The 13,980-nt window shown below is 37.7% G+C and overlaps 1 protein-coding gene across 7 annotated transcripts in view; it reads left to right on the top strand.

Moving 5' to 3' along the window:
- Window positions 1-13,980, top strand: part of DMD (dystrophin) — a 2,261,655-nt gene that overhangs the window by 781,193 nt on the left and 1,466,482 nt on the right. For all 7 annotated transcript variants that reach the window (XM_070462101.1, XM_070462106.1, XM_070462102.1 and 4 more), the window contains one exon: window positions 11,570-11,749. In XM_070462101.1, coding sequence (XP_070318202.1) covers window positions 11,570-11,749 — 180 coding nt within the window. The remainder of the gene's footprint in view (window positions 1-11,569; window positions 11,750-13,980) is intronic.

Genomic DNA, 13,980 nt, shown 5'->3' with positions numbered 1-13,980 from the left:
GAATTTATAGATTGCTTTGGGTAGTATACTCATTTTCACTATATTGAGTTTTCCAATCCATGAACATGGTACATTTATCCATCTATTTGTGTCATCATTGATTTCTTTCATCAGTGTTTTATAGTTTTCTACATATAGGTCTTTTGTTTCTTTAGGTAAATTTATTCCTAAGTATTTGATTCTTTTTGTTATGATGGTGAATGGAATTGTTTCCTTAATTTCTCTTTCTGTTTTCTCATTGTTAATGTATAGGAATGCAAGGGATTTCTGTGTGCTAATTTTATATCCTGCAACTTTACTATATTCATTGATTTTACTATATTGATTTTACTATATTGATTTTACTATATTCAGTAATTTTCTGATGGGGTCTTTAGGGATTTCTATGTAGAGGATCATGTCATCTGCAAACAGTGATAGTTTTATTTCTTCTTTTCCAATCTGGATTCACTTTATTTCTTTTTCTTCTCTGATTGCTGTGGCTAAGACATCCAAACTATGTTGAATAGTAGTGATGCGAGTGGGCACCCTTGTCTTGTTCCTGACTTTAGGGGAAATGCTTTCAATTTTTCACCATTGAGGATAATATTTGCTGTGGGTTTATCATATATGGCTTTTATTATGTTGAGGAATGTTCCTTCTATTCCTGCTTTCTGGAGGGTTTTTATCATAAATGGATATTGAATTTTGTCAAAGACTTTCTCTGCATCTACTGAGATAATCATATGGATTTTATGTTTTAATTTGTTAATGTGGTATATCACATTGATTGATTTGTGGATATTGAAGAATCCTTGCATCCCTGGGATAAAGCCCACTTGGTCATGATGTATGATCTTTTTAATATGTTGTTGGGTTCTGTTTGCTAGAATTTTGTTAAGGATTTTTGCATCTATGTTTATCAGTGATATTGGCCTGTAATTTACTTTTTTTATGGCATCTTTGTCTGGTCTTGGTATTAGGGTGATGATGGTCTTGTAGAATGAGTTTGGCAGTTTACCTTCGTCTGCACTTTTCTGGAAGAATTTTAGTAGAATAGGTGTTAGCTCTTCTCTCAATTTTTGGTAGAATTCAGCTGTGAAGCCATCTGGTCCTGGGCTATTGTTTGTTATAAAATTTTTGATTTCAGTTCCGATTTCCTTGCTTGTGATGGGTCTGTTAAGATTTTCTGTTTCTTCCTGATTCAGTTTTAGAAAGTTATACTTTTCTAAAAATTTGTCCATTTCTTCCAAGTTGTCCATTTTATTGGCATATAGTTGCTGATCGTAGTCTCTTATGATCCTTTGCATTTCTGTGTTGTCTGTTGTGATTTCTCCATTTTCATTTCTAATTTTGTAGATTTGATTTTTCTCCATTTGTTTCTTGATGAGTCTGGCTAATGGTTTGTAAATTTTATTTATCTTCTCAAAGAACCAGCTTTTAGCTTTGTTGATTTTGGCTATGGTCTCCTTGGTTTCTTTTGCATTTATTTCTGCCCTAATTTTTATGATTTCTTTCCTTCTACTAACCCTGGGGTGCTTCATTTTTCTTTTTCTAGTTGCTTTAGGTATAGAGTTAGGTTATTTATTTGATTTTTCTCCTGTTTCTTGAGGTAGGCTTGTATTGCTATGAACCTTCCCCTTAGCACTGCTTTTACAGTGTCCCATAGATTTTGGGTTGTTGTGTTTTCATTTTCACTCATTTCTATGCATATTTTGATTTCTTTTGTGGTTTGTTGGTTATTCAGAAGTGTGTTGTTTAGCCTCTATATGTTTGTATTTTTAATAGTTTTTTTTCCCCTGTAGTTGGCATCTAAGCTTACCACATTATGAGCAGAAAAGCTGCTTGAGATGATTTCAATTTTTTTTTAATTTACCAAGGCTAGATTTATGGCTCTGGATGTTATCTATCCTGGAGAAGTTTCTGTGTGCAGTTGAGAAAAATGTGAAATTCAGTGTTTTATGGTGAAATGTCCTGTAGATATCCGTTAGGTCTAACTGGTCCATTGTATCATTTAAAGTTGTGTTTACTTGCTAATTTTCTGTTTTGTTGATCTATCCATAAGTGTGAGTGGAGTATTAAAATCTCGCACTATTATTGTGTTACTGTTAATTTCCTCTTTCATACTTGTTAGCATTTGCCTTACATATTGTGGTACTCCTCTTTTGAGTGTTATAATTGTTATATCTGCTTCCTTTAAATATTATGTAGTGTCCTTCTTTGTCTCTTTTCATGGCCTTTATTTCAAAGTCTATTTTATCTGATGTGAGTATTACTACCCCTGCTTTCTTTTGGTCTCCATTTGTGTGAAATATCTTTTTCCAGCCCTTCACTTTCAGTCTGTATGTGTCCCTATGTTCGAGGTGGGTCTCTTGTAGACAGCATATATAAGTGGTCTTGTTTTTGTATCCATTCAGCCAGTCTTTAAGGTAATTACTGATAAGTATGAGCCCATTGCCTTTTTCTTTGTTGTTTTGAGTTCAAGTTTATACACCTTTTCTGTGTTTCCTGTCTAGAGAAGATCCTTTAGCATTTGTTGAAGAGCTGGTTTGGTGGTGCCGAATTCTCTCAGCTTTTGCTTGTCTGTAAAGCTTTTGAGTTATCCTTCATATCTGAATGAGATCCTTGCTGGGTACAGTAATCTGGGTTGTAGGTTTTTCTCTTTCATCACTTTAAGTATGTCCTGCCATTCCCTTCTGGCTTGAAGAGTTTCTATTGAAAGATCAGCTGTTATCCTTGTGGGAATCCCCTTGTGAGTTATTTGTTGTTTTTCCCTTGCTGCTTTTAATATTTGTTCTTTGTGTTTGATCTTCATTATTTTGATTAATATGTGTCTTGGGGTGTTTCGCCTTGGGTTTATCCTGTTTGGGACTCTCTGGGTTTCTTGGACTTGGGTGGCTATTTCCTTCCCCATTTTAGGGATGTTTTCAACTGTTATCTCCTCAAGTATTTTCTCATGTCCTTTATTTTTGTCTTCTTCTTCTGGGACTCCTATGATTCGAATGTTGAAGCTATGATTCTGAGGTTGTCCTCATTTCTTTTAATTCTTTTTTCTTTTTTCCTCTCTGCTTCATTTATTTCCACCATTTTATCTTCTACCTCACTTATCCTATCTTCTACCTCAATTGTTCAACTGTTGGTTCGCTCCAGAGTGCTTTTGATCTCAGTTATTGTGTTATTCATTATTGATTGACTCTTTTTTATTTCTTCTAGGTCCTTGTTAAACTTTTCTTGCATCTTCTCCATCCTTGTCTCCAGTCTATTTATCTGTAACTCCATTTTACTCTCAAGATATTGGATCATTTTTGCTATCATTATTCTGAGTTCTTTTTCAGGTAGACTCCCTATCTCCTCCTTTTTTTTGGGGGGGTGGGCTTTTATCATGTTCCTTTACCTGCTGAATATTTCTCTGCCTTTTCATCTTGTTTAAGTTGCTGTGTTTAGGGTGGCCTTTCTTTATGCTGGAAGTTTGTGGTTCCTCTTTATTGTGGAGGTTCCTCCCTGTGGGTGGGGTTGGATGAGTGGCTTGTCAAGGTTTCCTGGTTAGGGAAGCTTGCATCAGTGTTCTGGTGGGTGGAGCTGGATCTCTTCTCTCTGGAGTGCAATGAAGTGTCCAGTAGTGAGTTTTGTGGTGTCTATGGGTTTGGTGTGACTTTTGGCCACCTGTTTGTTTTGTGCTCAGGGTTATGTTCCTGCATTGTTGGAGAATTAGCTTGGTATGTCTTGCTCTGAAACTTGTTGGCTCTTTGGTGGAGATTGGTTTCAGTGTGGGTATGGAGGCTTTTGGATGAGCTCTTGTTGATTAATGTTCCCTGGAGTCAGGAGTTTTCTGGCATTCTCAAGTTTTGGATTTAAGCCTCCCACCTCTGGCTTTCAGTCTTATTCTTACAGTAGCCTCAAGATTTCTCCATCCATATAGTACTGATGATAGAACATCTAGGTTAATGGTGAAAAGGTTCTCCACAGTGAGGGACACCCAGAGAGGTTCACAGAGTTACATGGAGAAGAGAAGAGGGAGGAGGGAGATAGAGGTGACCAGGAGGAGAAGAGAGGGAATCAAAAGGGGCTAGAGCAATCTAGCCAGTAATCAATTTTCTATTTGGTCTCCACAGTCTGGAACACTCAGAGAGGTTCAGAGAGTTCCATAGAGAAGAGAAGAGGAAGGAAGGAAATAGAGGTGACCAGGAGGAGAGGAGGCGGAGTCAAAAGGAGAGAGACCAATCTAGCCAGTGACCAGTTCCCTAAGTGTTCTCCACAGCCTGGAACACCCAAAGAGATTCACAGAGTTAAGTAAAGAAGAGAAAAGGAGGGGGGAGGAGATAGAGGTTACCTGGGGGAGAAAAAGGAGAGTAAAAAGGGGAGAGTGCAATCAAGCCAGTGATCACACTCCAAAGTAAAATTGGGTACTGAAGATTGGACTGTTAAAGGTACAAAATTGCTAACAAATACCAAAAAGCAAAGATTAAAAATCTAGAGTAGAGCTTAGACTCTCAAAAATACAATATTAAAAACACAAAACCAAATTGCAAAAGTTATTAAAAAATATGAAATTTGATTTAAAAATAGGCTCTTTCTTTTGCAAGATAATAGTAGGTTTTAAAAATGAAAATTGAAAGAGTAATAAAGAACTTAGAAATTTTTAAAAATTAAAAAATGATAATAGTAAAATATATCTAGGAATTTCTCTGGAGCTGTTGAGGGCAGTGTGGGGTCAGTTCAGTTTCAGATAGTTCCTTGTTCCAGCTTATACTTCTTCTCAAGGTCTATAGGTCCCTTCCAGTGTAGTCAATGCTAACTACAGCATTTTAATCTGCTGCACCTGTCACTTCCGAAGTGGTTCCCTCTTCTTTATTTTGGCTTCCTCTGTTTGCAAGTCTCTTCTGTATCTAACTTCCTCCCTGACACACGGGAGCAAAAGTGGTCATGTATTTAGGCTCACTTGTTCAGTTGTATTGTGAGGAGGGAGGAGCACTGCAAACATCACTGGTATGTGTGGGGCGTGCTTGCAGTGTCTGGGCCATGCTGGGTTTGCCCCTGTTCATATCTTGTGTGCTTTCCCAGTCTACACTACTCAGGCTCCAGGTTGCTCTGCAGGGGAACTGTCTAAAGCAGGCCCTGGGTTGTGTGCACTTACCAGATATATGCCACTCAGGTTCAGGTTCTCGGGTACTTCACAAAGGCACAGACTTCATCGGGCTTGAGTTTTGTGCCCTTCCCAGTTCCGAGCAGCTCAGGTGACCGGGTGCTTGGTGAGCACACTCTCCCCAGGTGGGGTGGTGATTATAGCACCCATATGTTTTGAGGGATTAAGGAACTTTGGTAATAAGGGGACATCAGGGTTCATTGAGACGTTTCAGTTTGAGTTTAACTGTATGGAATTAAAAAAAATCTACAAAGCTTCTCTTCAACTGTGAATTTTATTATTTTCCAGTAAGGGAGAGGCCAATCTAATATTTATTAAGAGCTTGATTTTTGAAGTAAAGTATTGCATAGTTAGGAGTTCTTTTCTATTTTTGATCAATTCTACTAAATGCTAATGTGATGTTAACTGTGATATAAAACAAAGGTCTATTGTAAATGATATTTAATAACTTTACCTAAATTAATCTATTTCTGTATTAATATGTATTATACATCATAATAATTAAATAATTTATTTGAACTAAGCTTAAATAAATTTCCTCAGTTAAATTTGTACCTTATTAACAAATATTTTTTTGTATCATATGTTTTTGGCTCAATAGTGACTAATTTTCTATAAGCTTTTAATTTAAAATAGATTCACATATGTATTACTTGTTACTGCAAATTAGCTTCTCATTGATAGAAATCAATCCTCAGAGAATGTGTTTTTTGAATGGTATCACTACTGAAGACAGATTTCAGAAAAGTAATCTATGTATCAAATAGTGCAAAAATATCAGTGATACATTTGTAATTTTGTTCTGAAACTAATGGGGAGCCATTGGGAGCTGAATAACAATCATATTTGCATTTCCAGAGCACTCTTTGGTGTTAAGACTTTTCATAGGAAGGAGGCCAATTAGAACTGAACTAAGTAGCACTGGGCATGGAAACAAGGAGACAGACAAGTTTATTTCAGAAGAGGAAATTGAGGCCCAGAAGAAAACACATGGCATGGATAAAGTAATAGAAGATTACTAGCAGAGTTAAAATGAACACCAAGATATCCAGACTCAGGTCCAAGACTTTTAAGCTGTTTCAGAACTCATCACATTTTATTCTTTGACAGAAAAATAACTGCAGCTGAAAATTTTTGTTTTGAATAATCATGTGCCTTGATGTTGACATTTTTATATGTAAAAGACATTGCTAGCTCCAGGGCCATGAAAATGCTCTCTTAGCGAAGTCTCAATAATTTTCCAATATGATTAAAATTCAAATTATGTCACCTTACTTGTGAACAAAGTGAAAATATGTTTTGTATAAGTCTTACTGTTTGATAGTTTAAGCCAATTAACAAAACCTGACAGCTGGTCTAGAATTTGAGGTAAAATTCCCCTGCTGACTCAGGCAGTGAGTAAGAATTTAATGTTCATTAAAATATGTCACAATCTGAGACCCAAAACAGGTACCATCTGTCACCAGTTCCTACTACATACCTAGGTATAGATACAGTGTGCTAAATCTCTCTTTTATTTACAATCAGTGTAATTTGTTTTGAAATATTACCACTAATAACCCATGGGATTTTCTCCTACTTTTCATGTGAGGTGAGAGAAGAGGAGTCAAGTATTTGATTTCCTCCTGATACATTTTTTTATCCAAATCATGTGGGCCTTATTATTGTTCTATCATCCAAATTGAGTTTTTATTTGGCATAAAGAATAAAAATGAAAGGGAAGAAGAAATTGAGGTGAATTCTAAGACTGGAAGAATCAAGTAGGCTCTTGTGGGAAGGCCCAAATTAACAAGAAACAGGCTCCAGTGGAGATGTACTGTTGCTGTGGCATTTGCCAGCAAAGGACAACTCTGGGAAAGTTGATGATCCAAGAGAGTGTGGTGTTCAGGGACTACAGGAATGCTGTGGGTTTAGGCCACTATCAAGTGTCTGCAAGCTAAGATGGCAGGGACAGAGCACATATGGGAGCTGTGAACATACACTGTTGGAGGGAATGCAAACTAGTACAGCCGCTATGGAGAACAGTGTGGAGATTTCGTAAAAAGCTGGAAATAGAACTGCCATATGACCCAGCAATCCCACTTCTGGGCATACACACCAAGGAAACCAGATCTGAAAGAGACACATGCACCCCAATGTTCATCGCAGCCCTGTTTATAATAGTCAGGACATGGAAGCAACCTAGATGCCCATCAGGAGACGAATGGATATGGAAGCTGTGGTACATATACACCATGGAATATTACTCAGCCATTAAAAAGAATTCATTTGAATCAGTTCTAATGAGATGGATGAAACTGGAGCCCATTATACAGAGTGAAGTAAGCCAGAAAGATAAAGAATGTTACAGCATACTAACACATATATATGGAATTTAGAAAGATGGTAATGATAACACTATATGCAAAACAGAAAAAGAGACACAGATGTACAGAACAGACTTTTGGTCTCTGTGGGAGAAGGCGAGGGTGGGATGTTTCGAGAGAACAGCATCGAAACATGTATATTATCTAGGGTGAAACAGATCACCAGCCCAGGTTGGATGCATGAGACAAGTGCTTGGGCCTGGTGCACTGGGAAGACCCAGAGGGATCGGGTAGAGAGGGAGGTGGGAGGGGGGATCGGGATGGGGAATACATGTAAAACCATGGCTGATTCATGTCAATGTATGACAAAAACCACTACAATATTGTAAAGTAACTAGCCTCCAACTAATAAAAATAAATGGAAAAAAAAAACTGAAAAACAGTCACACTCTGCAGAAAGCCCAGGAGATGGGTGAGCAGCAGTGAGTGTCTTCTGCACCAGCAAGGACAGCAAGGGGAACCTCCATGGTCACTGAAGTTGCTCTCCGTGGTCGGGTTAGGAATGAAGAGGCACTGCGTGGCCCAGCCGCGTCCCCGGTGCTGAGCAGGGCTCCCCAGGCATGGACCCCAGCCTGCCGGGGCCCAGGCCCTGGCTTTGTCCAGGCGAGCACTCCGGTTAGGGAAAAAAAAAAAAAAGAACTTTAATAAACTTTACATTAATGAAAAAAAAAAATCCCTGTGAACAGCGCTGTTTCACCAGGTCTTGGTAACTTAACCTCAGCTTCAGTGATCACCCTCAAAGAATTCCTCTAGATAGTATCAGTGGTTCTCACGGTTTGGTCCCTAGACTAGCAGCATTACCTAGGAACTCCTTAGAAAGGCAAATCCTTAGGCCCCATCCCAGGCCTACTGATTCATAAACTCTGGAAGCATAGGGCCCAGCAGTCTTCCAGTTCACAAGCCTTCCTGGCGATTCTTATGCTCCCTCAAGATGAGAAACCCCCACAGTGGATCAATCTACCTAAGTACAACAACAGGTGATTAGGAAGAATTGGATCACTCTGTCTTGTTGTTTAGTCGCTTCAGTTGTGTCTGACTCTTTGTGACTCCATGGACTATAGCCCGCCAGGCTCTTCTGGCCATGGAAGTCTCTAGACAAGAGTACTGGAGTTGGTTGCCATTTCCTTCTCCAGGGGATCTTCCCAATCCAGTGATTGAACCCATGTCTCCTGCATTGGCAGGCAGATTCTTTACCACTGAGCCACCAGAATACTTCTTACATATAGATAACTACTCATAAAATAGGTACAGGATTCAGTTTTGCCAATTTATGAGAAATTATCTTGGCATTGGTCTCCGAAGTGTCCGTCTGATGAGAATAAGGTGATGACTTTGTGGGCCTTTTGCAAGCATACATTCTCTTTTCATTTCAAATCATCTAACCCTGACCATATAGAACATGTTTATCTTGTCTTCTTGAGCAGCTTATCTATTACTTGCCCATTTCTACTGCTGTCCAATCTGATTTATTGGCTGTTCTTTCCTGTTTACCTTGGAGGTTTGTCCAGGTACCTCACTTCTATGAAAATAAATTATATTTCTTCTTTTAAAAGCCTAGCTGATCTCTGCCTTGTACACATTTTCTAGAGCTTCTTTTTGCCTTCTGAATTTTCTAAAACTCTAGTTCTCTGGCACTCAAAGATCTATAGTCAGTTCTTAGAATGCAAAAATATGTCCTTTTAATACACAAAAATTTAGTAACAACTAAATTGTAGTTATTTAATATACACAAAATCCAAGCTTAGAATAATTTCTGTCTAAGGATAGATGGGAGAAGGTAATTCATTGCTATGATACATTGTATTGGCACCACCATGGATTTCCTGTTTTTTTCCTGTTAGTTATGGTGGGAGAGTACTTCAGGAATTTGGAGATTATGAGATGAAGAAAGACTGGGAGAGAGATTGGTTCAGAGCCAACGAGAGGAAACACACTGAGGCAGAACAACTATCCTGCTATCAACATTTGATAAACTAGATATAGAATTTACCAGAAAGAAGCCTTGGCTAGTACAGTGTTTTTGTCATACAGATTTGGGTAAAAATATTATTGATTTGATAATTGCACAATTTATAATAATGCTGTTTTTACTTTACCTTGAGTTATTTTTCCTAATTATATTCTTTAATGGGAAATTTCCCCTTTATTTTTGTAATGTTCACTAAGTGCTTCTTCTTTGGTCGATTGTTAACACAGGAGGCTCCATGTCATTTGCCACTAAATCTCTTTGTGTATCCAATCACTTTTATAGATCATCTAAGAAAACCTTTTCAGGTAACAAGAGACTACTCATAAATTTCGAATGTAAATTGTTTCCTCTTCTTCAAATTCAACTTGTATATTTTGGTCTATTGCATTCTTTCAGGCTTAGGAAACATAGTGAAAAGACAATTATTGAGGAGAAACTAAAAATGCATTTCAAAACTTGCTTTTATTCCCTAAAAATGGCTCGCAGTAAGACTGCAATATAAAGAACGCCAGGTGAAGCAAATTCTGAGAAAAGGATGAACTAATTGAAGGAGACACCAGAGCCGTCTGCAGTTCAGAGCTATCAATGCAGGTGGCATGCCAAAATGAGCTACATAAAGTGTCCTTTGCAGGGGGTGGGCCTGTATTGATTTCTCTCTGTCAATGATACTTCAGTTCGTGAGCAATTGGTGCATCTGTTTCATGCTCATTTATTTGCCATATGCAATGTTAGTTGTTCTTAAATAAATTTGCATTTATTTTGGAAAGACAGGTCTCACAGCTTAGTTTATGTTCATTGCACTTGCTACTGTCAATGAGAGAGGATGGTAAAATGTCCATAAAATAATTCTCTCCTTTCTTTCTTCTTAGTCTGTTTTTACAAATTAAATCAGGGTCTAGCACTGGGGATGTGGAAATGGGATTTCCCAAAGCCTAGGGTGACCTTAATGGATAAAATGAAAGAATAAGCTGTCCTGATCTACTAATTTCACACATGCCACTTTGTTTATTCATTTTCTATCAACCAAAGAGCATGTGTAACCTTCCATAGCTCCTAGGAACTTTGGAAATATGAATGATATAAAAATACTTCATAAAACACATAAGCATTTAGTAAACAAGCATAGTGATTCTAAAGGATTTGTGCCATACTCAATTACTTTATTCTATTACTTAATGGGCTTTAAAATTAGCTTTAGAAGATAATTACTCAAATAGCTGAATGTTAATTGAATAACAGATGCTAAAAATATGTAAAAGCCAGTAAACTGCATATCAAGGTTTTTGTATCTGAATAATGAAAAGTATGTACAAATCATAGAAATAAAAAAATATTGCAAATTTATTCAAAGAATCGCAGCAATTCAGATTGGAAATCTTAACTATGTTCATCTTCTCAATTCACCATCTCCTCTTCAGTACTCTTGGCATGTGGTATTTCATTTGACTTCTATCAGAAATTAAGAGGAAATTCACTAACACATTTCCATATGTCAATTTCTGTTTTATCTTTTGAACCAACACTACTTTTTTTCCTTGATAGTTCTTCAAGAATGTTCAGGTAGCTCATAAGTGCCACTGACTCCTTATTTATTCTAAAATAAATGAAAGTGTTTATTTTGCATCTTTTATTTCTCTCCATGCTTCTTGGGAACATTATTTGGATTATAATTTTCTACTTATATTTTTATGAACTCTTGTTCTTTTGCAGGCAGAGTTATAATCTTTTCATGTCTATACAAATGTGAAAATGCATGCAAAAGCAGATTGAACTACAGTGTTTTGTAAAGGCGAGGGTGGGATGTTCTGAGAGAATAGCATTGAAACAAGTATACTATCAAGGTGAAACAGATCACCAGCCCAGGTTGGATGTATGAGACAAGTGCTCAGGGCTGGTGCACTGGGAAGACCCAGAGGGATGGGATGGGGAGGGAGGCGGGAGGGGGGATCAGGATGGGGGACACATGTAAATCCATGGCTGATTCATGTCAATGTATGGCAAAAACCACTACAATATTGTAAAGTAATTAGCCTCCAACTAATAAAAATAAATGAAAAAAAATTTTTTTTAATGTAATCAAGGCTTAGTCTGTGTTCTTCCTTGTTTTAACAGGTTTTAAAAACTGATCTAGAAAAGAAAAAGCAAACCATGGACAAACTATGCTCACTCAACCAAGATCTTCTTTCAACACTGAAAAATACACTGGTTGCCCAAAAGATGGAAGCATGGTTGGACAACTTTGCCCAGCGCTGGGATAATTTAGTCCAAAAACTTGAAAAGAGTTCAGCACAGGTTAGTGATAATCATTAACCTACAATAAATTATCCTTGAGATTTTTGAAATCTGCAATGAGAGAGTGATACTACTGTAACCCTACAGAGGATGTCACTGGATTACTCCTTGCTAAGTATTTAATTGAATAATAAAATATGGCTCTCTTGGTCACCTTTGACACTGGAGAATGTGGGAGAGGTGGAGGAGTGAGTGCTGGTGGGATGAACTAGTTATTGCTTTATAAGGTGGTGATAGTTCAGTCACTATGTTGTGTCTGACTCTTGGGACCCCATGAACTATAGCCCACCAGGCTCTTCTGTCCATGGGATTTCCCAGGCAAGAATACTGGATGAGTTGCCATTTCCTCTCCAGCCTGAGGATAATCCTTTCCAATTTAATGGGAATGAGGATGAGTGACTTATACAGTCAGACAAAATGCTAGGAAACTGTGTCATCACACTGTAACTCCAAATCATAGATCCCTGAAATAATGAGGGCCATTAATTGACCTCTGCATTTTACACATGAGAAAATTAAGTTTAGGGAGGAAAAGTGAACTCTCCAGGGAAAGTCACTGAAAAGCGCGGGACTGGGGTCCAGGATCTTTGATTTCACCAAAGATATCTTTCAGTTAGTACAAGTGAGGTTATAATCAGTGGATTTTCTGCCATAGACTGTTGACTCCTAAAACCATGCAACTTAGTTATACTAACACATATAGGCTGTATATTAGGAAAACATCTATGTTATACTTGTAGTGTCATGTGGTTTTTTGTTAAGAATTGTAAAAGTTTTGGTAATATATTTTTTTAATGGAGTATTTTTTAAACTTGAAACTCTTATCTGATATGGTCAGATGGTGGAATCATGGGCAATCATTCAAAGATTAACATTATGTTCAGTAGTGTTTAATACATTCTGCCATTTTGTATTGTGTTATAGAGGCTAACTTGTACTAATTGGTCCCAGTTCATAGCTCAATGCACTGTTTACATACCCTTGTTGAAACCATATTCAATAGCTTTAGGCTTATATCGGCTCTCTTGTGAGACAGTGCAGGAAATTTTGTTTTTTGAGACTTGGCATCTGATTAGCGGCATTTAGGAAATGTTTGTTGAAAGATGAAAAAATGAAATTTGAAACATTGCTTCCAAAATACATGATTTAAATGATCAGCCAACATACATAATTTTCCATCACAGTTCCATCTTTCTTTTCAAATCAAATTCATATTTAAAACTTGAAGAAATATCAATTGCAGTAATTTCTCATACAGTCATTGGGCAATAATAAAAAATTTCATTGACTGTATTTGGGGCTGTTAGTAGATATACTGGAGAAGGAAATGGCAACCCACTCTAGTGTTCTTGCCTGGAGAATCCCAGGGACGGGGGAGCCTGGTGGGCTGCCGTCTGTGGGGTCGCACAGAGTTGGACACGACTGAAGTGACTTAGCAGCAGCAGCAGTGGATATACTGGAGAAGGCAATGGCAACCCACTCCAGTACTCTTGCCTGGAAAATCCCATGGATGGAAGAGCCTGGTAGACTGCAGTCCATGAGGTCACAAAGAGTCGGATACAACTGAGCTACTTCACTTTTCATTTTCATGCATTGGAGACGGAAATGGCAACCCACTCCAGTGCTCTTGCCTGGAGAATCCCAAGGATGGAGGAGCCTGGTAGGCTGCCATCTATGGGGTCCCACAGAGTCAGACACAACTGAAGCAACTTAGCAGCAGCAGCAGATATACTAGTGATTTTACCACCAGATCATGATTCTTCTTATATGTAATCTGGCCTTGGCTACTTTGCATGACCATTGACATTTATGTAACAAATACATCATACATTAGAAAGTGTTAACTTTTTAAACCATCAGTGATATCATTACAATATATGCCCATCAGTTACATAGGTTATTGGTGCTGTAAAATGATCGGTTACCATATTAAGAAAGACTGGCATTATTTGAAAAAGATATTTTGAAATGTATCTCTTTAAAGGGATATATTCATGGAAGTGTAACTGTTAACAACAGGCTGCACTCTGGTCCATTTTCACTATTGGCAGTGGTTTTCCAAACTTGAGTCTGCCTGATAGTTACCTGGGAAACTGATTCAAATGCATGGTCCTAGATTCCGCGCTCAGAAAATCCCATTCAGTAGGCTTATAATCTACACACAGCCTTAGATAAAGTCTGCCAAACATATTTTTGAAAACATTGAATTGGTGAGACAATGACATATGCGC

The sequence above is a fragment of the Odocoileus virginianus genome, chromosome X (assembly GCF_023699985.2).
Source record: "Odocoileus virginianus isolate 20LAN1187 ecotype Illinois chromosome X, Ovbor_1.2, whole genome shotgun sequence".
Classification (NCBI taxonomy): Eukaryota; Metazoa; Chordata; class Mammalia; order Artiodactyla; family Cervidae; genus Odocoileus; species Odocoileus virginianus.
Note: the sequence above shows the minus strand (reverse complement) of the source record. Positions and strands in the feature narration are given on the sequence as shown.